The sequence below is a fragment of the Corticium candelabrum genome, chromosome 21 (genome assembly GCF_963422355.1).
Source record: "Corticium candelabrum chromosome 21, ooCorCand1.1, whole genome shotgun sequence".
Lineage (NCBI taxonomy): Eukaryota > Metazoa > Porifera > Homoscleromorpha > Homosclerophorida > Plakinidae > Corticium > Corticium candelabrum.
In genome coordinates this window covers 913801-940299 of record NC_085105.1, presented here as the reverse complement: position 1 = coordinate 940299, position 26499 = coordinate 913801, and the positions used below count along the sequence as shown (strand labels likewise).

The following is a 26499-nucleotide window of genomic DNA, read 5'->3' as shown; positions in this document are numbered from 1 at the left end:
CACCATACGTGTACTCTCTTGGTGTGAATTAACGCCCACTTCGCTCAGTTTGATGGTTGCCATTGTCTCACGTTCTTTGGAAAATACAGTACTGGACAAAAGTTTTGAGCCACCCTGCAAATTAGTCTATTTTCGTGTGTATTACGCCATACTAATTATTAGGCGTAATCTGTTCTATTAAACACACTGAAATGATACAGTTTTGTGTTTTTGACTCTATTGATAGTGGTATTGTCTACTTTACTCATAAGTAAATGATTTTAAGGCCAAAGAAAAGGATTGTTGAAGGGTGGCTCAAAACTTTTGTCCAGTACTGTAGTTGCAAAATACCTAAGATACCTAAAGGACACTGATTTTACTTACTCACTAAGAGTAACCACACTAGACTTAGTCCACTGTACTTATAATTTTAGTTCCTACCTTATCTTCCCGTAACAGAGTTCATGGGCGTGCTATGGTACCGGTATGCATACTCGGTTTACAAACTCACCATTCCTTGTTTTTAGTTCATTTCTGTTGAAACAGGCTTCGAATTTGAGCTTGCAGTTTTGGAGGAAAACAAGATTTGATCGATTAGACTTAGTTGACTACTACAATTATGTATTTTAGAAAACCTGTGGTAGACATTTTGGGACGCAGTTGAAACACACCTGTTGCAGTATAGGTTTCCTCGTGGTATTAGAGCACGTGCTAATAGACCATGTCTACATCCCATCTTTGCTACAAATTCATTGTAGTCTCCAAACTCTGGAAATTTTAGTTAAGTCAATGAGCAACTTGAAGTGTGTGTATAAAATGACAGAGTTGCACACTAGTAGCTGGTACTGGACAACAATTTTTGACTATAGAGTGTCATCAAGTGACAGCCTTTTGCCGTTGTCCAACTAATTAGCTAATATTTTAGTTTATGCATTCAAGGATTGTTTTCTAAATTGTGAAGAACAGGGGCTGCTGCTTATACAAGTTTTTAATGGAGGTTTACTTAGACTGTGGTAGTGTTAAAAACAAATGACATCATATGTCACGTGAGACAGCAAGTCGCGCCCATCTTTGTCTTCTGCTGGAAAGCGTTGTAAAAGAGAGTTGTCTAGATTACAATGAGCTGGCAAGTGTACATTGACGACACCCTTCTTGGAGCTAAGCCAAAATGCGTAGCCAAAGCAGCGATATTTAGTCAGGACGGTCTTCAGTGGGCCACAAGCAGCGGTTTCCAGGTCTGAAATTAAGTCATTAAAATTCTACATGCATTGACTACAAGATCAGTATTGTAGTCGAATGTTTGTTGTGGGAAGCGCCCAGTTTATATAACCACGCCTCCTATATTTCTAGGTGACAGCTCAAGAGGTCACAACGATTGTTCACGGTATATCAGTTGATCAAACTCCATTTCATGAAAAAGGTTTGCGTCTTAGCGGAGAAAAGTACACGGTGGTGAGAGTCGACCCGGACTGTCGAATGGTGTACGCAAGAAGAGGAAAGGACGCGGGATGCTGCTGTCAGTTGACAAACAGAGCACTCGTAATTGCTGTGTATGAGGCAGGCATGCAGGCGGGTCAGTGCAATAACCGTGTGGAAAAGCTGGTGGACTACCTCAAAGAACAGAAGTTTTGATTAGAAGTTCCGCCTTGATGTCATTGTGGTAGCATGTACTCTACACTATGTAGACCCTTTCGCAGTGAATTTGTAAAGTGCAGTGGTGGCATAGTGTGCTTTCTACTAATTCTAGTTACAGTAATAGGCAGTACCAGCACGGTACGTCTAGGCAAGCAGCTGTGACCGCGGCACGTGCGCCTGAGTCACTGCGCATGCTTGTCGTAGTAGAATTACACAATTAGAAGCACAATTTCTTAGGGAACACGGTCACTGCAGTCCTCCACGTGTCTTAGCTGATATACATACGGCTCTGGCTGATAATTTGCAGCGGTGTGTGGCCTCGTACTCAGGCCCTTGTGCGCGGCCGACTATATATTCCCGTATTGTCTTGGCGGTATGCTTGAACAGCATGTTTCTGGAATATGGCTCACAACTAGAGACGAACGGCGGCGAAAGAAGTCTTCTAGAAGGGCGGCAAAGCGAAAACGGGAGAAGGAGAATTATACTCTTGTTGGATCCTACAAGGTAGAAGGTGCGTCTGCTAGGGTAACCAGAACGTTACAAAAAGTAGGTTCCAGGTCAAAGTTACAAACTAAGATATCACGTTTCATGCTCTCTAATGATGACAAAGAAGTCGAAGACCCAATCGAGAAGATCCATGACAGAGATACGTGTCCTAGACGTCAGCAATTGCTTACAAAACAGGAATCTGTACTTCAGGCACTGGAACACTATGATCTTGAGAAAAGAGATTTAGTCTGTCAAGCAAGTAAAAGAGACACAGATTTGGAGACTAAGGAAGAATTGCAAGGCAGTATATTTAATCATAATGATCATCTGAATGGAGAAATAGATGAGGCATGGAGCCCACCCTCTCATTCTACAGAAGTATCTGTTTCGTTTCCAACTGATAGATCAACAAATCATTTACCATTCAGTGAATCGTCCAATTGCCACGAGGAAAGTGACAGATTGTTGCCATGCCTCTATGATCCAGCGTTCTACCACAACTGTACAGAACACAATACTCAGGGTGAAACTCTTCCACCCATTACTCATTCACTGATATATCAAGCTCTGGGATCTCCAGGCAGCCTAGAACACGGATCAGACAGCAGTAATCAAATCGAGTTGTATGACACAGCAAGTACGTAATACAAATAGTGGCAGATTGTAATGGATGACACAAGAGAGACAGTTTGAGATACCGGTACATTGTATTGTAGTATTGGCAACACAGTTTAATAAAATTTCACTATGATAAGGTCCTACTTCTTTCGCGTTGCCCTTGATCGGGCCTCCAAATGTTCATCATTTTGACGATCAAACACTCCATTACCTGACAGCCTGTCTGTAAGGCTAGCTAACAAGTCACTAAATTGTGCTTGGTTTAGCAACACGAAACCAGCAAATAGGGTGACTATCAAAGCTACAATTATTGGTCCTTTACTGATTGCTTCTACATCTGCACCCTTGAGTTGTGGCTTAAACTCAAAAGTGATGTGTTCGTGGTATCCCGATGTTGTGAATGTTTGACTAGGTAGACTAAATGAGTATGTATGGGTAGATAGGTGGGACTCTAATTCCAGCACGTACAGCCGTCCATCAGCAGGGAGCATTGGAAAATAGAAGAAGGAACTTGTTCCAAGCACTACCGTGTGCACTGGCACGTCTTGGTGTCCGTCTTCATACAAGTTCACTCTCAGAGACTGTAAATACTCAACATCGGTCACCACATTCCCTGATAACCCAAACTCTCCAGTAGCACGAATAACAATAATGTTAATGTCTAATACATCTTCTGTCGTGACACTGATGATCTCTTTCTCGGGTATTGATCTCACTATCCTTTGCACTTCTGTGTCTCTTTCTACTTCGATAGAAAACTGACATCCTGGTTTCAATCCTCGAAGTCTAAAATGCCCATCTGAATTTGTGCTAGTCTCCTCGTGATGCCCTGAGCAATCTCCCATACCTAGTGCTTTTACGTCAATATTTGCCTCTGGTGATTGGCCCAATGAAGTTACCTTTCCAAAGCAACTGAAAGCAACCTGTTTTGCAGTAATTTCAAGAGTGGATTCGGTTTCTTTTTCGATATTAATCGATTGAGATACAGGACTGAAGTCGTATTCCTTTAACAATGGTTTGATGAAGTATTGACCAGGTGGAAGATGCGTGTATGTCAAGATCCCAGTCTCTCCTGTGATGCTATTATTGCGATATTGGAGACCTGTCAGAGATAGCAAAACCCCAGGCAGTGGTTGACCGTCTGTATTACTAATTCTAACTGAAATAAATCCCAGTTTTGTAGCCTTGAAGTCTCCAAACTTTTCATCCGGGACAATCTCATAGCCATCCTTGCTAGCCGTGACAGTGTGTTTTGTCTCAGAATCTACAGGTCCATACCGATAGTAACCCCTTTCATCTGACTTCAGTACGTGCACTTCATCATTAATCACCAACTCAATCGCCACTTGGCTGACAGGAGGAGAGACTTTGCCCTCAATGTAGATGCCTCTGCTGCCGTGATACGGTTGAACTCTTTCTGTGCAGTCGTCTATACTCACATCAACAATCCTAAATGGTGGTTTGAATAAAAAATCAGTGAATTGCGGTATGACTTTGATTTTGCCCGCTGTTGACAGAAATGTGTAATGATACACAAAAAGGTCTTTCTCGCCTTTTATTTTTGACCCTTTAGATGTTGTAACTGTTGTCAGTTGTACATCTCCGTCTTCTCTAGATACAGAAAGTTTCAAACCATCCACAGGTTCTGTAGCTATTATAGTACCAGACACCTGGTGCTGCGTGGCACTTAGTTGAACAACAAGTGGCTTGTGAGTGTCAAAACTATATTTTTGTTGCTCAAATTTATGGCACGACTCAAGAGTCAGAATATACTGGCCAGGCTTTATGAGACACAGTCTACCCATCCCCTTAGCAAGATCAAACAACCCACTTGTTTTGTTGTCCTTAGAATGTTGATAATGCATTACAGCAGCATGAGACGAAATGTATGGCATCATGTAGCCAGACTGAACAAACAGAACATCATCGACATCTTTATCGGAGACAACAACAACAATTATTTGCTTTTCCCAACACCACTCATCCTTTACAATGGACACTTCGTACTTTCCTGGCAGAACTTTTTGAAACACAAACTTTCCATCTAAAGATGTTAATGCTTGAGTATGTGATTTACTTCCTTTGATGCCATGCAGGGAAACAGTAATTTTGTGGCATTTCTCTTTACTCAAACACTTAACGGCACCAGACAAAACAGCCTGAAACTGAGAAAACTTGAGACCTTTAACAGGTTGATCAGTAACACTAATTTGGATTTCTGATGGTGCAAGAGCCAGTCCATACTCCGTTTCTAACTCTGTTAGCACTGGCTTGACAATGTAGTCTCCCGGTTGAACATAAAAACAGAAATCTCCTGCTGCATCACAAAAGGCTGTAGTTGGATGTACCACCACACCCGTTGTTGATGACAGGAATACACTCCGTTCATTTATCCGTGAAGACTTGTCCAGTGGACTGTTAATGGCAATATTGCCACACAAGCTAAATTTCTTTGGAAAGACACTTGGCAGATGAAGGTCTTTCGGTGTAATCTCAATTTCTGTGGTCTCAAACAAAACATCACGTGCCACAACATCAAAAGTGTACATTCCAGGTGTGATTCCATCCAAGTGAAATGAACCAGAAGAATCAGTAAGTGTCTTTCCAAATTTAAGAACGGAAATCTCTGCTTGTGCAATACCCTTACCGTTTTTACTGTATAACACTTGTCCGTATACAGTGAAACCAGTCACTGTAAATACTGTATCTAACACAACACTGGCATGTCCAACTTCGAATTTAAGTGATGATGGCTTCACCTCAAAGTTGACTGCAGTCTTAAAATAAGGATACAATCTATAAAACCCAGTAGGAAGACTTTTGAACTTGAACACACCGTTTGAATCCGATGTCGCTACACATAAAGGTTTCTCTCCGTCAGCGACAAAAAGGATCTCTAAAATATCTGTGCTTATTTCTTGCTTTTCACAGTCAACAGTCATTCCTGGGATAATTGTACGATCGGTTGAAATCAGGATTAATTGAGCACCTTCTCGTGTGCCGTGCACATTCTGGACCTTACCGGTCACATCGTAGCCAGACAGTTTGATGCTTCCTTCCACCTCTACACTGTCTGTATGTACAGTGACGTTGACTTCAGACAATAGAAATAACCAGACAGGATGCGATGCCCGTAAGAGATACGTTCCCGGCAGAATGTGTGGAAAATGATATTGTCCACCTTCAGTTGTCTCTCCCTTCACAACCACCTCTTCGTTGATGATGAGAGACAAAGACACACCAGAAGGACCAACAAGCTGCCCTTGGCTTACTACCCGTCCACTCACAGACACTCCAGAGAACACAAAATTGATGTCTTTTCCCAAACTGCAAGGATCTGTTACTCCATCAACTGTGATTTCAATACTCTCGGGTCTAAAGCTCCAGCCACTGGATGACTCCACCTTTATTACGAACGTTCCCTTGTCATAAATTGGAATAAGAAAATATCCATTTGGTGCACAGTCTGTGGAGTATTTGTGAGTTCCTTGTTTGGTGTACAGCTTCACCTCTACCTTTGAGAAGTCCATATTAATTGTAGATTGAATAAATCCCCCGCAGCCTACGACGTCCTGACCACTCGCTATGACTGGCAAAAGAAGCAAGAGACTGACAGGTACGTGTAACATGCTTGCAACTTACAATGACTTCCCGGAGGTCGACAATAACCCGGATGCTAGTAAGCAATTTGTTAGGTTGCAGGACTCCGAGGTAAAATGGTGGATCTAGAACAAGATTTCCTTGACTGCAGCAGAGCAAACCAGGGAGTTTGGTTGCTCAAGGTGTGCGTCACCTTCAAGTGATGTCTTGAGTGATGGAAAATAGCAACTAGCAATTGTTGTTTCTAGGTACCAAACTACGTGAAGGAGGCTTGGGAGAGAGCCGGAGAAGACGGAAATGTTGGCATCATTACGATCAAGACGTTAGTCTTGTTCAAATCTAAGACCTTTAGCAAATATTCACACAAGAAACACTGACTTACAATTTTAGTTCATTATTTGCTTCTGACTACAATTGTTTGCCTTCTTGCACTGATTCATTTTACAAGGCATGTATAGATATAACATGTGACTAAATTTAGACTGTTAAATGGGAGAGTAGCATTACACAAAACTTTACTTATTTTTTCATATTGTGTATTTTCAAGTTTTCTGTATTTTTGTGTGTCTTAGTTTGTAGAATGCAGGTTACGTACCTTACCATTGCTTTTTTCATGTAGATTTAGACAGACAAAAAAGAAGCAAGAGGTTGTATAAGTTTGCATCACTGATAAGATTTATTTAACAGATTTGTAATGGATGCAAAATGTATTTTTCAGATTTCATTTACTCTCAATGCAGAGATTGCAGGACCTGGTGGGGAGCACAGTACACCTATACCACTGGAACACAGATTGAGTGTCAATCCGGCAGATAGGCAACAAATGTTTGCTTTCACAGAAAGAGAAGAAGGTAGTACTGCTGTAGCTCTTTCATCATTTAGTTGGTAGTTTTAGTCAATAACCGTAGCAACTCGTTTAGTGACTGGAATGTGTATACAAGTGGCTTTGAAGTTTAATTTTTTGTGTACTCGATTTGCAGCTTCAGTATCAAGTGAGACAGGATTACCTGAAACGGAACGTAAATCATAATGAAGTTTAATAGGCATTTGAAACTTCTTGCTAATCGGTGTTGTATGTAGCTCGTTTTGCTGTTGTTGGGAGAGTTGCACAAAGAGCTGACTGTAGGCCAGTAGAAAGTCGGTTGTACATGAATATGAAGAGGTGCTGAAATAGATATCAAAGCATGATACAGACAATATCAGCAAATTCTAATTTTTTCTTAGTCTTAGTATGACAATTGCAGATACTTACATGCCACAGTATTAACGATCATAGACAATAACGCTTTATACCAGTTATCCAGACAAATCACTTTAATATCTGAACACCTTGGGTTCTAACCTGTTTGGATAATGGGTGCTGTACTGTGCTCATTGATTGGTCTACTGTTTATTCTATTCGCACTTACTTTTTAACTTTAAACAATGTGACAAATTGTTTACAGTAAATGACACACCACTATTTGTTTTATAGGCAACATATTGAAGCTTCTTCTCAACCCACTAATACAGTACAACAGCTTGAAAGGGTGGTGAATTCATACAAGCCTGTTATTGATCACCCAGAGAATGTAGAGCTGACAATGTATATCACATTCAAGAAGATATTTACATGAAACTCTGCTCTAATTTGACAGATTGCATATGACGAAGAGAAAAAAAGAAAAGGAAAGAGGGATCGCAAAGACAAGGCTGAAGTTCAAGATCTGCTGTTTAAGTGCTTTGAACTACATCAGTACTGGGCCTTTACCGATTTGGTGAAAAAGACAAAGCAACCACCAGTACGTTGCAAATAAACTTACATTACATCACTTGCACAAGAGCATTGCTTTGGTGTGGCAAGTTGGCTTATCTAGCAAGCTATAGTCTGTGCCTTTATGTATACAAGGCAAATGACTATTGATAAGCTTGCAGTTGACATACTTTCATTTTTAACATAGGAATTTGTACTGCATCTGATATAACAGATATGCTTTTAGAGTAGAGTATTACAACATTGTGGGTGACAAACTTGGTGTGGTTGTTGGGGTAACCATGATTACTGTGTTAAAGATGAAGGATTGACTCACTACTTGTTTTGGTTACAGATTTTATTGCTGTGTGCATTAATTTTGTGTAACCATCAATACCCTGAAAGAAAAAATTTGCGCAGGAGAAAAATTGTGTTTTTTCTAGAAACATCACTACTTGTGCAGAATTAATTTGTGCGACAATAAGACCATGCGCAATAAGATCATGCGCAAGGGGAAAATATATGTGGAATTTATTTTGTGCGATGGGCTTGTGATCGCACAAAATCGCAAGAATTTTTCTTCTGCACACAGATTTCTTCTTTCAGGGTGTTATAGGAAGCAATTATTGTAAATGTACAGTGCATAAGGAGGTATTGGTATAGTAGCAACTTTCAAAGTGGAGCAAACTGGTTGTAAGATGGTGGTCACTTTTTTGAGTGGTTTGATAGTAGAATGGAGGGAGACACATGAAAGAGATGTAGATTCTAGAAGCAAAGCAGTTCTCGACTGCTTCTTATGATCATTTCTCTGTTATGTTACTAACACACAGGAAACGTTAGGGGGGAGTAGTTAATTGTTAGCTGATTGCTCTAGCTTGTATGTAGTAATGCATACTTCATGATTATATCTTGATCAGTGAAGTTGATTACCATTTGTTTATTTTCTAGACATTTCTTAAAGAGATTTTGAACGAAATCTGCCGTTACAATACAAAGAACCCACATAAGAACACATGGGAATTAAAAGAAGAATATCGCCATTATTCAAAAAACCAGTCTGGTTCAAGTGATATTTGATAACGGTAAGGGTGAACAAAACAGACTAGTTATACAATGAAATTGATATAGAAACTTAAGACTATTTGTTCTGCTTCTGTTTTATGAATGAGATGAGGAATGTCTTGCAAGTGGTGGTAGTTGATAATTCTCAACTCCCTGCAGTCTTGCCAATATGTCATCAAATTCGTCCGGATATTTGTATTGTCTTGTGATTGTAAATATTCCTTGTATGCAGTTAGGTGAAGCTCCTTCCATTAGGATGACTATGATTTTGGCAAATTCAGTTTTTGCATGTTCTGCATCGATCAGATCTACTTCTCGTTTGAATAGTCGTGATGAGTTAGTTGGCACAGGTGATAGTCCTTCTGATAGTTTCTCCATTTCCTGTAACCGTTCCTCATCACAACAGATCAATATGAAGTTTGCTTTATTCATCATTGCCTCAATGGCTCTGTAGAATTGTTCAGCCGTGTGCCTTTCGTTTGTAAATGCGGCCTTGCATGCTATTCCTTCTTGGTGGAATTTGGCCATCATCCTTTGCAGCTTTAATTTTGAATCTTCTGTTAATGTGGGGTGTGAAAGATACACTTGGATAATAGATCTTGTTCGATTGGCTTGCACACTGTTTTGAATGTTGTTACTAGCTGATGGATCATGACCCTCTACTGTGGTCGACACGTAATATTGTGAGGTGAGGTGGTCGGCTGTTGGTAGATATGTGGCGTCGTCAAACGGAATTACTGGTGAGTTTCTTTGCTTTCTGATACGACAGCAGACTACAGTTGAAAGTAGGAGGGCGAATGGCACAATAATTGTTACAGTCAGAATAGCAACAGTTACACCGTGTTCATCTGTCTAGAAGACACAAAATCACGAGGTTGAAAATAGTATTTGGAAGAATATATTAGGCTAATTGATCAAACTCTTGGTTGCTGTGATGGTGGGTTGGGTGGCCATTTGATCTTGAAATCAACTCGTTCAGCATTGTGGCAAAGAAAGGTCGGTAATGTGGGAACATTTGTAAGGCTAGTAGCAATCTGCAACCAGGACGACAGAAACATGAACAATGAGCTAAGTCTGGTCTCTCTGGTTGACTAGACAGATAGCGTCTTACGTTTACTGTGTAGTTATCTGCTCGAGATACATCTTGAATTTCGTGCTCTGTTGGAGTCTAGAGACAAAGCAACAATAGTCGGTAAAGCGTGATCCTTACAGAATAGGCGTGCGTGTCTTGTATACCGATGGTAGATGTCGAGTTCTTGCACAGGCTATAGTGTTACCGTTGCAGAACACCGAAAGAACGACGGGTGTTTGGTATCCCGCCTCGTTTATCCACCAAGCGGTCACATTCACATTTCCTGATTGAAAATGATCAACAGCGACCGTTCTTATGTAGACACAGTATTTCTTTCTTTCTATAGACAAGGAAACTCTGCTTCAAACGTTGCATTGTGAACACGTGTACCCGTGGCCCCTCACCTTTCGTAGGAAATGCAGTACAGTTAAAGGTCACGCGGCTGTCGGTCATGTTCTGTTGTCCACAGTGAGATTGATTTTGCAACTAGACGTTTCGCATTTTGGTTTTACTCACCTGAATGGGGCAGTCGTACCCGTCCACGCAATTCTGGTAAACGATCAAGCCTGCTAAGAGGATCACGATTGTGTTGCGTGTGCTAGACATGCCAACATTGTTACTCACTCCGCTCGAAACCAAAAAACAGATCACGTGAGAGGTCACGAAGATTATTAACTATTGTCTGGTCGCTGCAGGAACGTGGTTAGTTACAACTAGCTAGTTTGTATGCGTTTTTTGACATGTCGATTAACTGCTTGTTGCTGTGGTTCGCCGGTTGCTCGGACTGGTCTACAGTGTTGGGTATTCTCATCGTGGGAGTCGTGAAAGCGGAGAAACGACTGCACGGGGATCGAGAAATGAGTTGGAATCTGAGAATATAATGGAAAGTTTGTCTGTTTAGTAAACAGTTGCCTTTTTGATCGATTTTCTTCATTAGCCATGAGGTTATAGGGACTATACACTACTGGTCGTGACCGTGCTATATTTAGCAATATGTTGGGTAGAACTTACAATCGCAGACGCTGCACAATGGCGCAATTGATTTTACTCTGTTTCTCACTTTTTTGTCGACTACAATTTGTACATTTGACGTCGTATAGTGAGTATGTCTCAATTGAAGTAGTGGTTTTGTTGCAAGTGTTGTATGATGGGCAAAATTGAGAATTCTATTTTTGTTTGCCAATTAAAGTAAGCACTTTTATGAAAACCACCTTGTAAACCGATTGGAGAGCATGCACGTTTTCCGGAAAATTAGTGCTGTGTAGAGACGGGGAGGGACCGTCCTTTACTTCATTGTTGCACAGTCTTATATAAAGTGAGATAAGTCGTAGCTTGAGGTATATTCTGGTCAAATCAAGGTATCGAGATGAACCCGCTTTTGGTGAGCAAAATCCAATGTGTTGTTACGTGGTGGCCCCTCTTCAATGACCAACTGTTGTAGGTCTTATCTATTTGGATTGTGGCACTCGTGCCAACACCGACGTCTGCGATTCCAATTTTCAACGATGTGCCAACGAAAACGAGTCTTACAGATGAGAGTCCTTCTGTTGGTGGAGCCATGAACTTGTCTCTGCCTGTGTCGAAACGATCAATTAAGAGCAGTTGCTGTACTCAAGATTCCTATACTCCTTGGAGAGATCAGTTAACCTTTGGCACCGACCCTATAGACAGAGTTCTGTGTCCTTATGTCATGAAATGTCATTGTAATCCGGATCTTGTTCCATCTCAGTACTGGGTAGCTGAACTTAGGACATCGAATGAAGAGACGTTGTGCGAGAAGATGTTTACGAATGCCCACTGCCAACCCATGAGCTCTGTCGTCGGCTTTATTGCTAAGAAAGGTGCAGACGGTAAAGATATCGTCGACTGCGCGTCTACCAAACCAGGATTGAAGAAGATCGTTGCTTCCTTTATCTGTATGGCCGACAGCAAAGAATTAACGTTCAGGCCGCGGATTAATTAACCGACTGACATTAGATGTTTGAGACACGATATTTTATTCGCTTATTCCGATGTATTGACAGAATGTTAAGTGTTGTAGACATTTTATACCAGAGTCTATTTTATGTGAAATATATATAATACAATGTTTTTCTACAATACATTTTGTCCGAACGCGCATGTACGAAAGTTTTGGGTCATGTACGCAAACTCTTGCCAATGAACCATGCAGACACTGCATGTGTGCTTGCACTCTGGTATTTATGACACGTAAATCTTTCAAAGCAAATTAATTAATAAAAGCAGTTCGTAAGCAAGTTGGAAGTTGTCTATCGTACGAGATACATTGCGTTGTATATACTAATGTAGACCGTATCACAGCTTCAGGGAATCGTTTGACTGCGTTTGGTGCAGTTTGAAGATTAGTCGTCTTGACTTTGAATTGTTGGTCTATCAACAACACGTTAGGGTACCGGTATCTATGACAACAACTTACCATCTCGAGTTTTCTTCTAGCGTGCAGCAGTTCCCACTCGGTCCAATGTATTTCTCATCTAATATTGATAATCAGAAACATGTATATGTACCTATAGCTACGTATGTAACTGAATCAGAAGTATTCGTGATACACGTCTATCAAATGGTAAAATTGACGACTGTTTCGTCGTGCGTTTTACGATGTTGCTATTGTGAGGTTGCAAAATGTGGTCATACGAGCAAGAGCAGCGTTGTTTGTCTTCTAGTGTATCGATTTGATAGTCCAGTATGGCTGATTGCCAATTTGAATTATCAGTTCCATAAAACATTTGCAAGGTTGGTAGCAGTAAAAACATTTTCACAGTTTTACTTTGCGACGGTTGGCGGCGGTAGCTAAGAGACCTTCTATCGCGATGAATAGCTGTGCATGCTGCCATCCACGCGTAGTCACAACAGAGACAGATGTAGTCGATCGTCTATTAAAGTTTGTGCTCGTATGTACGCGAGACATCACGTTGTGATGTTAGTCTCGCTACGATGTTTTCGTACTTACTTGCCAATTTTCTTCACGCTCGAGACAGGCTCTTTGCAACGTGAATTGTGGAAACAATAACAGAGCATGGTGGGTCAAGCTGTAATGCCTAGAACTTGAATGATATAGGACATTGAAAAAATTAATAATAATAATAATTAATTTTTTTATTATTATTATTAATTTTTTTCAATGTCCTATATCATTCAAGTTCTAGGCATTGAAAAAATTAATAATAATAATAATATAATAATAATAATAATAATTATTATTATTATTATTAAATGGTTAAAACAAACAATCGACGTGTGAAATAGAATACTTGATCATGACTTGCTGTCTCACGACAACCGAATGTTTAATTAATTAACAATCTACTCCTTGTGGCCAGTTGTGTGAGTACATGTACTGCTCTCATTCGTAGTTATCATGTGCACGATGTTGAGCAATCACGCATGTCCTATTCACTGTTGACGGTAATGAAAGTGCGAAAGGAGTTTTTCTCGTTGTTCTCCCAAACATCCATGCACTTCAAAGTGTAGCCACGCGCGGCAACATCGCAGAGAACTTGAGAAATACAGCAAAAACGTTTTTTCTCCACCAATTTTTGTGTAGAGAATTAGGATGTCCGGTGTCGTCGTCAGAGTTTATTTATCTTCGAGCAAAAATGCTGTTTTGTCAGAATCTGAAAAATACACGAGGTTTCTCAAGCGTCATTGTGAAGACAAATCGTTAGTGTTTGCATTTCACAATTATATCCGAACGGAATATAAATGTCGCGTTTTTATCATTCTATACCAAGTTTACCTAGCTAGACGACAAGCGACAAGATGATGTGAGTTTTAGTGATCGAAATCAAAGTCGTAACTCTCGATCGCTTTTGTAGTGTTTTGTTACAGGCAATTTGCGTTCTGACCTATCTGCAAGCGGCACTAGGCTTTCCATTTACCACGACAGTTCCGACTCCATCTCATGAGGAAGGAAAAGTTAGTACGGATCACCCTTTGCGGAGTCTCGAAGCCCGACCGGCTGAAAATCTCTGCTGTAGTCAAGCGTACGACTATTATCCTTGGAGGGATTCGCTTGTTATCAACACCGATCCAGAGGAGAGAGTCTTGTGTCCGTACGTACTGAAATGTCAGTGTGATCCCGATGTCTTGCCTTCACAGCATTGGGTTGCCGAGCTCGACACGTCACAAGGCGAACCGTTGTGTGAGACTCTGTTTACCAACGCTCATTGCGAAGCGATGCGAACAGTGATGAGCTACAGAAACAAAACGGGTGCCGACGGAAAATACGTCCGTGACTGCGGATCGGCCGTACAACAGCTGAAGAAGATAGCTGTGTCATACATCTGCATGGCCGACAGCGATCAACTGACTTTCAGAGTCAGACATAACCAGAACTAGTCAATTTCGTGACGATAGTCGACATATACGTGTGACTTGGCTGTATGCACCGTCTGCAGTGATCTAGATTTTTGTAGCTTTTGTCTTGAAGTCGATGATATATACAAGCAATGAACGCTCTATTTTTAACATTTTATAGAAATAACTGATTTATCGCAAATATATTTTATCATCATCCTTGCATCTCTCAGTAGTGTCTCTGCATGAGCTCGGGTCCATTAGACATTATACCTAATTACATCAGACACTCGGCTAGATCGGTGAGTGCGGTAGCTTTGTAGCTATAGACGGCATGATGCAATTTCCGTATGTTGAAGTATATGGATCCGCTATACCGAAGACAAACAAATGCGGTAGGTTGTAAATGAGCTGTATTCGAGCAACACATCCGGGTAGTTTGCTGACCGTTCCGATGATTTCTAGTGACTACATGTATACGACAGTTATAAAGAAGTTCGACTCTAGATGGCTAACATTTCCCTCGAGTTACCTTTTTTGTGCCCGCTGCAAGAGATTCGTCTCTGTATCGGTGTAGAGCTTAATTAGTCGTACGTGACAGTGGAAAGAGAAAGCGTGGGTAGTATCGAGCGTCGATGGATCATCTCGGCATCTTATCTATTTTCTACCTATTTTTCGTTCTTAAAAGTTGTGGACAGAGCTGACGTAGAGGACACTTGTCCTAGCTAAAGTCTTTTCCGGGCTGACATACCTGAACCCTAGCAGACCATACAAAATTTAATTAATTAATTAAGCATAACGGAAGTCCAAATTCGAGACTAGACATTGCACTAGTAGTTTAGACAACTCGAGTCTTTGCAAAATATTAGCTCAAAAATGTAAATTACTTGTATTCTAGCTGTATTGTCTTAGTTTGATGCTGAAAGAAAAGAGAGCGACTAAAATTACAGTTACAAATGCAAAATATTGTAATGGCATATCGACAGCCTTGTGACAGCAAAAAACGGGCTTACTAAAACGTTTTAGAAGTCTCCTAGGCAGACACGCAAGTCTAGTACGAGTGTCGATCCAGCCACACATCTCTATTGTACAGGAAACTGCAAGTGGCACGTTCTTCTTTGGAATTAATTAGCACGAACGATTTTAGTTCGCGTTTGTCTATTCTACGTAGTATAGTCATAGGTTTACCGCATGTATCGTCGACATTTTTTGATGTGTCGAATGACTTGCGATGGCGTCACTAGAAAGGTATGTCAATCCGGAAAAGGATAGAGTGGAGAAGTGAAAGTGTTTTCTGCATGCTCACCACTGCGAGCTCGTGTGTACAATGTACGAGCACATAGATAAAGACAACGAGTCGAATGCACTCTGAGCTCTTAAGCAATTAATTAATTTATTAAGTGAAAGAATCGCAAGCTTTGCAAACCTGCCCCATTGCAAGTCTACGTTTAGCATTTCTAACATGCGTCGTGTGTGCTGCTGCGACGTGGCAAATTTGACGAGAAGGACTGCATGTGCATAGTAGACTTCACTTTACGAAGACTCCCATCACGTTTGTAATCTGCATAAGCATTATTTGTATGGTTACATTATAGCTAAAGGGTTTTCCATGGTTGTGGCTATTTTTAAACTTGCAGTTGGGAATGGGTTCAAGCTATTACGAATGTGTAGTAAGAATGTGCAACCGTATGTAAAGCTTTCCGAGGGGTTCTAGCGTAGAGTATGACGTCTATTTTAATCGTGACCTCGAATTCACCTTCAATCTTCCTAATGTTCTCAATTACCCATGTGATGACATCATGAGTCATGAACTTCGACGATAGTTACGTCAGAAAAGAACGTCGCAGCGGTATATATAAGCTGCATGTAGACGAGCATTCGATCAAACCCGACAACGTTTCAGAACACGACTAGATCGATATCGTTTCATTGATATGATGATGATGATGATGTCACCTGTAAGTATGCATATCTATAGATATGAGACTGTAGATACTTAACTAATTAGCTTATAACAACATAATCAGTGGCGGATCCAGATGGGAGGGAGAGCTCTCTCCTCATTTGGCAGTCTTCTTTCTTTTGCTATAGCCTGACAGTAGTGCCGCACAGTGTATATGTATACTATCTATCATTCTATGCATTCACTCGTGTTTCCTGACTACAGCACTTCGCTGACAAGACGCAAAACTCTTCCATCATGCGGATCAGTTGCAGTTGTTCTGCAGTCTTTTATTCATACTGCAGAACAACACAATACCAGTCCTTTGCTAAATCCTGAATCCGCCACTGGTATTCGACTTAGATTCAATTTTTGTTGTGGTGTTACAGAATTTTTTCTCTGTCTTGACGTCCTTTTTATTGTGTATGACTATCACCCTGTCTCTGTCGTTACCATGCGAGGAACCAGACGAGCTAGCGTACCCAAGTGGCAGCCACGGAACTTGGAATGTCTTGTGCCAATACCGACTGTGCAAGTCGTACTCGAGCAAGCCCGGACGGATGATTCCCAGTTCTTACTACGAAGCGAAGCTAACGAATGATGACGCCTGTCACAAAATCGGCGGGTTTTGCCAGGCCACTTGGTCGTATCTGTCTTTTCTGCAGTACAACACTACCGAAGGAGAAGTGGAAGACGAATGGACGTGGAGCACAATCCGTGTTAGTGTGTCTTACGTGTGCAAAGCAAAAGTCTCTCGACTTACGAAACGCAGTGCCAGATCGACACGATTGAATAGACTGCAAGACCTAGTACAACGCAATGCTACCTGCTGGAAAGAAAAGCTGCACCAGTTGCTGTCCAACGGAGAGGCTAATTGTTCAAACTCTGGAAAGGGGCCTGAAAGATGTTGCACGTCAAGAAAATCATATTTGCAATAGACAGCTAGTCTAGACAAATAGCGTTCCAGTGGGACAAGAAAGAGTAGCATATTGCTCGACTGCTTGATTAGTTTTTACATTTTTACTTAGCTAAACACGCAAACAAATGAGAATAGACAAATTTGGTTGTTTTCAATAAATATTTTCAGCATTAATGAAGCATCTCTATCCGACGTAATTAATTATTTAAGAGTTGACTAGTCTAGCTACAAGACTTGCAGTTCTGTCGTTGCAACTTGTGGCGTGTGTGCAGTGTGTGTGTGTGTGTGTGTGTGTGTGTGTGTGTGTGTGTGTGTGTGTGTGTGTGTGTGTGTGTGTGTGTGTGTGTGTGTGTGTGTGTGTGTGTGTGTGTGTGTGTGTGTGTGTGTAGCCCAGTTGGTTAGAGAGTCGACATCCGGGATCTTGCAGGATTGCAGGTTCAAGTCACCGTGATGGCGAGCTATGGCATAATTTCCTTGGGCAAGAAACTCACACACAATTGCCTCTCTTGACTCAGGAGTATAAATGAGTACCTGGTCATTGACTGGGGTGGCAAAAGCCCTGACTGCGACCAAGTGCATCAGCCACTGGGGACTTCGGGTGCCCACACCACAGTTGGCATCGCAGTCGGTGCTCCTGCGAGTATTTCTGGCTAGGCTCCAGGAGATTGCTTAGTACTGCCCATAGCTCCTGCGTAGTGCACAGGAACCCAGCCATCTGGCTGGGGGGTCTACCGTAACGGCAGCTCCCTAGCCATTTGACATTTATTGTGTGTGTGTGTGAGTGCGTGTGCGTGCGTGCGTGCGAGTGCGTGCGTGCGAGTGCGTGCGTGCGAGCGAGTGTGTGTGTGTGTGCGTGCGTGCGTGCGTGCGTGCGTGTGTGTGTGTGTGTGTGTGTGTGTGTGTGTGTGTGTGTGTGTGTGTGTGTGTGTGTGTGTGGTTAAAATGCTCGACACGCGACTAAATCAGGAGGTACATAGTGCACACGCGTCACGTGTAACACGTGACTCGGTCTACTACTACTGTAGGTAGAGCATATGCGGAGTGCAGATACGAAGTTGTCTAGTTGAGAGGTGAAATCGCTTGTGTTACTGCAAAAGGCAAGTTCTTGGATTTGAACTGTAGTAATTTGGTGAGGCCCCCAAAGGAACCACTGTCACTGTGACTGCTAGAATTAATTATAGTAACATGTATAGCTGTGTAGGTATGTGCTTCTTTTAACAGTTAGATAATGTGTGTGGATACACACACTTTAGATGACGGTGTATACGCGTAGGTCTAGATTTGGCACTAATGTGTGTGTAGGAACATGTAGAATTTTATGTGTGTGACATGAGTTCATTTTATAGCTACGGTACTAAAGCTGTCGCAGAAAATACATTGTACAAGGTGAGTACTGCCTTCTCTAATAAAAATGCACGAAGCTTTTATTTCAATTTGATGTTAATTTGACACCCAAATCTTTTGTGCACTGTCTACGCCACATTTACTAACTATTTAATTGCATATGGAAATGATTATTACGTGGTCAGGTGATTACACAGTTATGGGCTCGTCACTGTGTCCAGTGCTGATGCCAAACACAATATCCCAAATATCGTTTTTATTATACCTCTGTACTTGCTGCAATGATCTTGGAATGGAATCCTCGGATTCACCTTCTTTCACAATGACCAAATCCTGGAGGCGGCCGTTTTTCAGTCTTCGCTCTATTTCGTCCATCTCTGCTCCAAACAGCTCATTCTCACAGCCAGTCACCATTCCCCTTTTCAATCCCTTGTTCCAGTCTTGCTTGAAATGTTGTTTTGCGTCACAGAATATGAGTATTGAATTTGCCAGCTGTAGGAATTCTACAGCTGAGTTGAGGTTTTCGGTTGGACATGTGCTCTGGATTGTGAGAGCGGACTTGCACTCGATCTTTGTAGCACATAATTTTTTTATGATATGTTCCATTGTTGGATGGCTCTTGCCAGGATAGAATGGATGTGATATGTAAGCATCGTAACGGTCTCCGGAGAGAGGATTCGTCATCTGATATTGTTTTCTACCCCTAGTAGATTCTACTACAGATCGATACAACAGTATACAAGACTACACAAGCAACCAAGCAATGGATATGCAACTCACTTGACCCATTCTTTGCTTCGTCTCTTGGAGTTACTTGAATTTCTTTCATTGAGAGGTTGGACACCTTATGCCAGGGCTTACACTTTGAGCACAGAAGGTGATACCAAGATGAGCGAAATGTATACAACATGATGATGATGATCCCAATTACTAGTACAACACAAGAAGATGGCACGATTATGTTGAGCAGTCCGGTTGCGTTCTTTTCACTAGAAACCGATATTTGGACTGATGTCTGAAATTCAGTGCCAAATTTTGTTGTTGTTGTTGTTTCTGTTGTCTTACTGTTGACTGGTTCCCTGCTAGACATAGGCGATTGTAACTTTGCAGATAGTGTGGCGACTGTTGTAGTCGTCGTCGTCGTTTCCATCACTCTGTTAGCAGACGTATCTGCAGCTTGTCTAGTAGATGAAGGCGTAACAAGCTGGTTACAAGCCGCTGGTACGACATCTCCATCTACAATGAATGCATGCAACGAGTAAGTCCTACACGTACGATATGCTGCAGTGGTACACAAACTAGGATTTTACTGATTTGAGAAGACAGGTTCAGGCTTTGATAACCGTTGCCCGAGCATTGCTCGATTGAATCACTCACGGCCATGATTACCTGCAGAACGCAGCAGTATATATGAGGTCGTCCGTGCATGCAAGAGCGTGCAAACTTTGAAAGAACACTAGCTTACTTCTATTTTGTAGTACATTCTTTTGGGTACATCGACTACTACACATGAATTTTGGTTCTGTTCGGTCGATTAACGATTACATGAACAGCAGTGTTTCAAAGTCAACCGAGCGCTTTCTTACTGTTTTGCATTGGTAATATGAAGCTTTCGGTTGAGGAAGTTCTATGTTGACGAGAGCTTGCTCGTAAGAACTGGCGAATACCGAACCGCTTATCGTCCAGTACACGCTGATATTCACCCTGTTTCCATTCGATTTATTGTGCGCGATCACTACTTTGTCGACAAACGAACAGACTGTACACGTGTAGATGAAGACACGGTTAGGTAGGCAACACTCGTGATTAACAGTCGATTAGACTTATAATACCGACAAACCTTGATGTTTAGTGCATCTATATGTCATATTGGACCCTGAATTTTGATTCCGCTAAAACAGAAGACACGGTCAAAGTCAAACTGTTAGGACACGCCCTTCCTAAGCGCTACGGCTGCTCTTTGAGTCTTTCTTGTCTTACCTCTCTGCAGCACGCGTCTTTAATCGCCGAAATGGCCATTCCACTTGTGATAAGGAAAATTGAAATAGAAATAAGAATAGAATTTAAAGATATCATGGTGGAGAGGCCCCCCGGCCACATCCCGAGAGCGTTCGACTCGCGCACGTGAGCTTCTTCGTGAGACGCCCGGACATCCCCTGTCGAGAAGAGTTATGGGAAGACGTTGTGCGATAAGAAGACGCCACCTTTGAATTTTGCACCATCATGGCGCAATGCATGATTTCCGGTGAGCAAGATCGACGCTTAGCCCAATGCTCCAAGCGGGCTACACGCGACTATGATATAGCAACGACAGATTGACCTATACGCATTTTTAAGTTAAGCTCTTTGGTATTACACTATACTCTTAGTAATAATAATTATATAATGTGTGTAGAGGGACACTGGCGATTCGGCGGCTCGTCTTCGATGTCTATGGTTCTGTGTGATTTTTGCGGCAATGGCGAGCAGGGATCTTTCTTGGGAAGGCAAGATCGATGGAAGTTACGCGGTGGTTACTCGGGATGTTAACATCTTGTCTTGTCTATTCTCTTTGGGAGTTTAGGGTCAGTTTGGTGAAACGATCATATGCAGTAGTTTTACCTTTACATTTTGATGCACAGTAATTGTGGAGCAATAGAACTTCAGATTTTTCTCCCTCCCATTGGTTTCCCAGAAAATAACAGGTCATGGGCTTGGCAGTCTGATTTCGCAAGGGGAGCACATACATACCGTATAAATAGACGCACTGTACGCAGCTTTGATGAGTTGTTAGAAAGTTTGGCGGACCTCAACGATCATTGATTACATGATGTCAGCTGTAAGTGTGTTTGTAACGATAAAATAATATATAATTGTGATCGACCAACGTAGCATCAATTCTGTTTGTATTAATTGTTCCAGAAGTTTATCATCGTCTTTGTATCTTTATATCTGGTTGTTACACTGCCTTCGTCTTTACCATGCGAAGAACCAGACGGAATGGCTTACCCACGTGGCAGCGAGGGCGTTTGGAATGTGCTATGCCCATTCCGACTGTGCAAAGCGTACCTCGGCAAGCCTGGACAGACAATTCCCGGTTTCTACTACAAAGCAAACCTAAGTAACAAGTACGCTTGCAACAAAATCGGCGGAATATGCCAGGCCGTCTGGTCGTCTGTATCTTTTCTGCAGTTCAACGCAACAGATAGCTACCAATGGAATTGGAATTCGACGAGGGTCACCGTCGCTTATGCGTGCAAAGCAAAAATCTCAGGATTGACCAAGCGCGACACCAGATTGACGAGGTTTTCTGGTATGAAATCTTTGGTGCAACGCAATGCTACCTGTTGGAAAGAAAAGATGCACCAGTTGCTGTCCACAGGAAAGGTTGAGTGCTCAAACTCTGGAGAAGGGCCTGAAAAATGCTGTATATCTACTCAAAATGACTTTGAATGAGACGAGAGACAGTAGAGCGTAGTGTTTGGCTCCTTGATCAGTCTCTAAAAATCTTTTATTTTATGCATATATTTTATTACAGTTTCTACAGACATATCTAGATCTCTTCATTTGCTTCAGTGCTTCTAACAATATACTATCTTGTAGCAATTTGTCACAATTTCCATTGTATGTTATATAGGCACTAGTTGGACTTGACTGTCCAAAACCCTATAGCTCACTTTCTTTAACTTTGTCGAGATGACATATATCATCATCACTTGACTTCCATGGCTTGTCTCGAATTGGCAAGGGGGCAGCCTTTTGTAGTGAATTAGGTTCAGAGCCTTGAATTCGATGTATAAGGTCAAATTGACCCCTCTCATTAGGAAATCTGTAGGGTAGTGTTGCCTGTAGACAATCAGGAATACAATCAGGAGATGCACCTTGCAACAGAACAATAACAAGATGCTTGTACTGTTGTGTTTTGAGTTCCTTGTTGATGTGAATACATTCATGATAGAAAACCGAGTCTGGATCTTTATCACGTGAACTGCTCTCAGTTTTCATCCACAGAGACTTGTAGTCTTCATTGCAACAACATAATATTAAGTCAGTAGATTTCATCAGTATGTGGACCCTTTCATAAGTATTCATTGCAATGTCAGTATGGCACTGAAGAGCAGATAAGCATCTTATTCCTGCATCAGTTAATGTCTCAGCCAAACACTGAACTGTTCTTCTGGTTGATTCCTGCTGGGTAGGGAAACTGAGCCAAACCTTTCTACATGGTGGCTCTACCCAAGCAACAAACTGCTTCTGAATAACATTATCTGCCTTGTCGTTTTCTCTTGAGGTTTCTTTCAGCCCTGGCGAGACTGGACCATATTGACAAGACGGAGTACTGTTAGCCTTCATGACTTTGACATCTTTCAATGAATCAAGTTTGTGGCGGTGATATCTGATGATCAGGAAGATAATTATGAACATACCTACCACACCTAATACACCCAGGACTGCATAAGGCAACATCATAACATTGAGTCCATTAGCACTCTGAGGAGTGGTTGGTTGTCTTTCTGAATGCATAACATCAGATTCAAATGATGTGAACAATGTGGACCAAAAGGTGCTGCTTGCATGTGAACGAGTGTTTAAGAGTAGTGATGACGGTGTCACTGTGCTAGATGGTGAAGGGATTGTTGATCGAACAGAAGGCTGAGAAGTTGAAGAAAGGACTATTCTTGTGTCAATGGTTACTGGCTTTTGCTTATGCAAAAAATTGCACTCTTGATTTTGCTTTTCATCTTGCCAATCGACGTCGAGCTGCAAAGAAGTAGTACCACAAGTGTAAGCAAAGAGACAGCCACTGTTATTGCTAAACTATGATGCAATAGAATCTTACCCACAGTTGGCTCACTTGATTATAAAACTGGCCAGTTACCTCGCACCAAGTATGCTGCAAATCAAACACGAAACCAAGTAAATATTAAGCTTCATGCCATTGATACATGTTGGCTATATATACTCACTACAAATAGAACTGCGGGCACCACTTGACAATTTAGTCATTGCATTTGAAACTAATAATGTGATAGGTAAAATTAAGGTCAGTCTTTCTTTCAGAAATGAGTAGATTAGTAGAATTTCCACTTCAAATGAAATGGGTGATTGACTATTCAAATGTATGTCACAAGCTACTGTAGCTGCATGTGAAGAAGCCACACTGCTATAGTAACACCCATGATTAATAAAGAAAACCCTGGATGTACAGATCAAAGCCACAAATACAGAGAAGACAAACATTGACATAGAAAAACCAGCAAAAGGAACGTACTGTGCAGCATCAGACAAATTTTGGGATGGCCTATGTCCCCCGTCTTCCCATAGTTATGCCACATACTGTACAGGTACCACTGCAACTGGAGTCCACACAACTCAAACTGCTAAGAGTTGTGGGCATAAACTGATGGTTACCTTGCATCCTGGTAAGAGAGCAACATATTATATTCCCTCATGTAAAATGATGTAACCTAGCTATGACTTTCAGTATTTCTTCCAACCCCATTTCTGTCATATCATATACAGCAGTACCTTTTCTCTCTCTTTCTCAGTTGTTTGCTAGAATGCAGAAATTTAAAATCAATGCAGGAAAGGGAATGAGCAACTAGCCACAACAAACATTTGCCCATGTGATGGAGCTAATGATGGAGCTAATGATGTTTATAGTTCCAGAAACATCCCTACGTTTCTCAGATACAGAGAAGTAATAAAGACTATCTATAATACCTTGAATTTGCTGACATGCAGACAAGTGTCTCTCAATACCATCATAAATCATGAGCTACACATTGTACAAGTACAGACAAAACAGCATTGGAACTCGTGTGTAGATAAACAACATTCAATGTTTAGGCGATCAGCAGCAACACGGACTTCCGTCCATTGATCATTTTATTCATTGATAAAACTTTCAGCAGACTATTTCTTTCCTGGGAAATCTGGCATACAAAACAAGACATAGCAGCACAATCTTTACCCTAGAAATTGAAATTGATGTCTCATAGGCTATAGGTCAAATCTAAGAGTCTAGAACTCTATACGTGCCAGTGGAAAAATAGTTACCACCGGACATTCTTTCCTGTATGCTTTTTTCACAGCTAGGACAGATAAAAACGTTGGTTAACGTCAGGTTGTCGATTTCGCTGTTATTACAGCAGTTGCTAGTACAACAATGTACTGCACGTGCACGTATACCTTATCTTGAGGTCTACAACGTTTTCCGTACGTCTTGTTTTCCAATTCCACCACCACTGATTCATCGTCTGTGGCGTACTCATTTCTTGTCCACGAAACGTTTACCGTTGTAGGACCGTCCTCAACGTAGGACACATGCACAATGTTGATAGCAGAGCACGCTACACACAATGTAAGAGAAATCGAAAAAAAACACGGAGATGAAAACAATTAACACGGTCAATTGCGTAAAAATCCTTACGACAGTTGGTAGAACAATTGAACACGAATTCCAACGATCGATATCGATGATCTTCGATCTGTGAACAACATGGAAGCCGCGAAAGTACAAGGAACGTCCCACCTCTACGTAATTTACTGGACAGTGTACAGGTACTTCCTGTTAGAGTTCATGCACAAAACGATCTCGTAATGATATAGATACGTGGCACATTCGTCGTCAAACCGTACAGAACTACACTAGGATTTCTGCCTCGACTGTGTGTTGTAAGCCCGACGTGATGTCTACAGTTTCTCTGCCCCCCAACAAATGTATGAGCACTCAAATACGTATACCAACGTACCGGAGAGCGATGACACGTATCCAGACAATCCAAAGTTGAGCTTTCGTTCGTACGAACAGCACAGAGCAAAGCAATTACAACGACAGCAACGTGTGCCATTTGCGTGAGAACTCACGTGCCGTAGTGTACGATACAAATCAAATTAGTGACGGAGATCTTGTGCAAACAGTCACAATTGCCGAACACGGGTGTCTACTCTAGCTAGAGGGATATGCTCTTTTGGACGCTCATTGAAACACCGTGTCGTAGTTTGCGAATCTGTACTGGATCAGTGGATTCGATCGATCAACGTGCGATCGAAATGAGGTGACGTGGAGGATTAGCTATAGGGTACTTCATAGTGCAGCATCGACTCGACCCTCTGGACTTGACTATTTTTGTGTGTGTAAACTAGCTAGAATGCATCGAGATACAAACACACCCAACGACATCACAGCTCAACAAACGAAGTGGGCGTGGATTTGAAATCTGACGCGTTGCAGACAGCGGAATGTGTGCCATGAGAACAAGTTTCATCTCGACCTTCCACAAATAGCTTCCTAACAATTGTTAGCAGAACGATGTTCCGTATGTAAAGAGAGATGTGCAAATGCAGACGCAACGTACACCGGACATTCGCCTTTCCACCTAGCGCGAGAAACGAGTTGCAAGAAACAGGGAAAGATTACTTACTGCGTCTAGAGGTTGAGGAGGTTGGGCACGCGACAGGACGTGAGTTCCAAACGTGCGCTGAATTGCACGGTGATGACGTTTCCTGCTTTCTTTCCTTCATTGGGTAAGTAGATAGAAACACCTTTGCAACAATGGTAGATCGACCGCGAGGTCGTTCTTCCGGTTGGTGGGGAGCGGAACGGGGAAACCATAATAAGAGTTTACAAGTGGGGAGGAGCGGGCTGAGTTGTGTCTCTAGTTAATTCATTCTCAGTGATTGGAAATCCCTCTAAACTTGGCCAGTGAAGCAATTTCAGTGTCTGCGTAGGCTAGACTTTCCTGGGGAGGCTGGCGGTTTCTGAACACATGAACTGCTATAAAACAGCATCGACTATGCTGTTGTTG

General features: G+C 41.7%; 9 protein-coding genes across 10 annotated transcripts; 5 read left to right on the top strand and 4 right to left on the bottom strand.

The window, feature by feature from the left end:
• The first annotated feature begins 1030 nt into the window (after positions 1 to 1030).
• On the top strand, positions 1031 to 1755 carry LOC134196156 (profilin-like). The gene is made up of 2 exons (XM_062665224.1): positions 1031 to 1214; positions 1330 to 1755. The coding sequence occupies exons 1-2, from the start codon at positions 1098 to 1100 to the stop codon at positions 1609 to 1611; spliced, it is 399 nt and encodes a 132-aa protein (XP_062521208.1). The 5' UTR covers positions 1031 to 1097; the 3' UTR covers positions 1612 to 1755.
• Positions 1756 to 1907: 152 nt separating this feature from the next.
• On the top strand, positions 1908 to 2843 carry LOC134196155 (uncharacterized). The gene has a single exon (XM_062665223.1). It carries the CDS (start codon positions 1990 to 1992, stop codon positions 2746 to 2748), a length of 759 nt encoding a protein of 252 aa, XP_062521207.1. The 5' UTR covers positions 1908 to 1989; the 3' UTR covers positions 2749 to 2843.
• Positions 2792 to 6351, bottom strand: LOC134196793 (BOS complex subunit NOMO3-like). The gene has a single exon (XM_062666014.1). It carries the CDS (start codon positions 6348 to 6350, stop codon positions 2862 to 2864), a length of 3489 nt encoding a protein of 1162 aa, XP_062521998.1. The 5' UTR covers position 6351; the 3' UTR covers positions 2792 to 2861.
• A 70-nt stretch (positions 6352 to 6421) lies between these two features.
• On the top strand, positions 6422 to 9282 carry LOC134196427 (general transcription factor IIF subunit 2-like). Of its 2 annotated transcripts, none has more exons than XM_062665541.1 (9): positions 6422 to 6503; positions 6570 to 6643; positions 6941 to 6968; positions 7040 to 7172; positions 7302 to 7340; positions 7402 to 7483; positions 7796 to 7892; positions 7959 to 8102; positions 9002 to 9282. In XM_062665541.1, exons 1-9 carry the CDS (start codon positions 6438 to 6440, stop codon positions 9128 to 9130), a joined length of 792 nt encoding a protein of 263 aa, XP_062521525.1. In that variant the 5' UTR covers positions 6422 to 6437; the 3' UTR covers positions 9131 to 9282. The 2 variants fall into 2 exon arrangements, with proteins under 2 accessions (XP_062521525.1, XP_062521523.1); XM_062665539.1 differs by having other exon boundaries at positions 7242 to 7340.
• LOC134196426 (uncharacterized) lies at positions 9144 to 10857 on the bottom strand. The gene is made up of 6 exons (XM_062665538.1): positions 10704 to 10857; positions 10592 to 10643; positions 10352 to 10527; positions 10227 to 10283; positions 10036 to 10149; positions 9144 to 9967 (listed from the first exon to the last, which is right to left on the bottom strand). Exons 1-6 carry the CDS (start codon positions 10791 to 10793, stop codon positions 9212 to 9214), a joined length of 1245 nt encoding a protein of 414 aa, XP_062521522.1. The 5' UTR covers positions 10794 to 10857; the 3' UTR covers positions 9144 to 9211.
• Positions 10832 to 12289, top strand: LOC134196428 (uncharacterized). The gene is made up of 3 exons (XM_062665542.1): positions 10832 to 10889; positions 10983 to 11568; positions 11629 to 12289. Exons 2-3 carry the CDS (start codon positions 11554 to 11556, stop codon positions 12148 to 12150), a joined length of 537 nt encoding a protein of 178 aa, XP_062521526.1. The 5' UTR covers positions 10832 to 10889; positions 10983 to 11553; the 3' UTR covers positions 12151 to 12289.
• Positions 12290 to 18763: 6474 nt separating this feature from the next.
• On the bottom strand, positions 18764 to 20824 carry LOC134196342 (uncharacterized). The gene is made up of 7 exons (XM_062665444.1): positions 20690 to 20824; positions 20550 to 20601; positions 20296 to 20468; positions 20175 to 20231; positions 20020 to 20098; positions 19490 to 19945; positions 18764 to 19425 (listed from the first exon to the last, which is right to left on the bottom strand). Exons 1-7 carry the CDS (start codon positions 20807 to 20809, stop codon positions 18899 to 18901), a joined length of 1464 nt encoding a protein of 487 aa, XP_062521428.1. The 5' UTR covers positions 20810 to 20824; the 3' UTR covers positions 18764 to 18898.
• Positions 20825 to 20854: 30 nt separating this feature from the next.
• On the top strand, positions 20855 to 22327 carry LOC134196344 (uncharacterized). The gene is made up of 2 exons (XM_062665446.1): positions 20855 to 21527; positions 21611 to 22327. The coding sequence occupies exons 1-2, from the start codon at positions 21516 to 21518 to the stop codon at positions 22142 to 22144; spliced, it is 546 nt and encodes a 181-aa protein (XP_062521430.1). The 5' UTR covers positions 20855 to 21515; the 3' UTR covers positions 22145 to 22327.
• A 22-nt stretch (positions 22328 to 22349) lies between these two features.
• LOC134196343 (uncharacterized) lies at positions 22350 to 25542 on the bottom strand. The gene is made up of 5 exons (XM_062665445.1): positions 25444 to 25542; positions 25122 to 25179; positions 24881 to 25041; positions 23529 to 23582; positions 22350 to 23449 (listed from the first exon to the last, which is right to left on the bottom strand). Exons 1-5 carry the CDS (start codon positions 25540 to 25542, stop codon positions 22355 to 22357), a joined length of 1467 nt encoding a protein of 488 aa, XP_062521429.1. The 3' UTR covers positions 22350 to 22354.
• Positions 25543 to 26499: the final 957 nt, after the last annotated feature.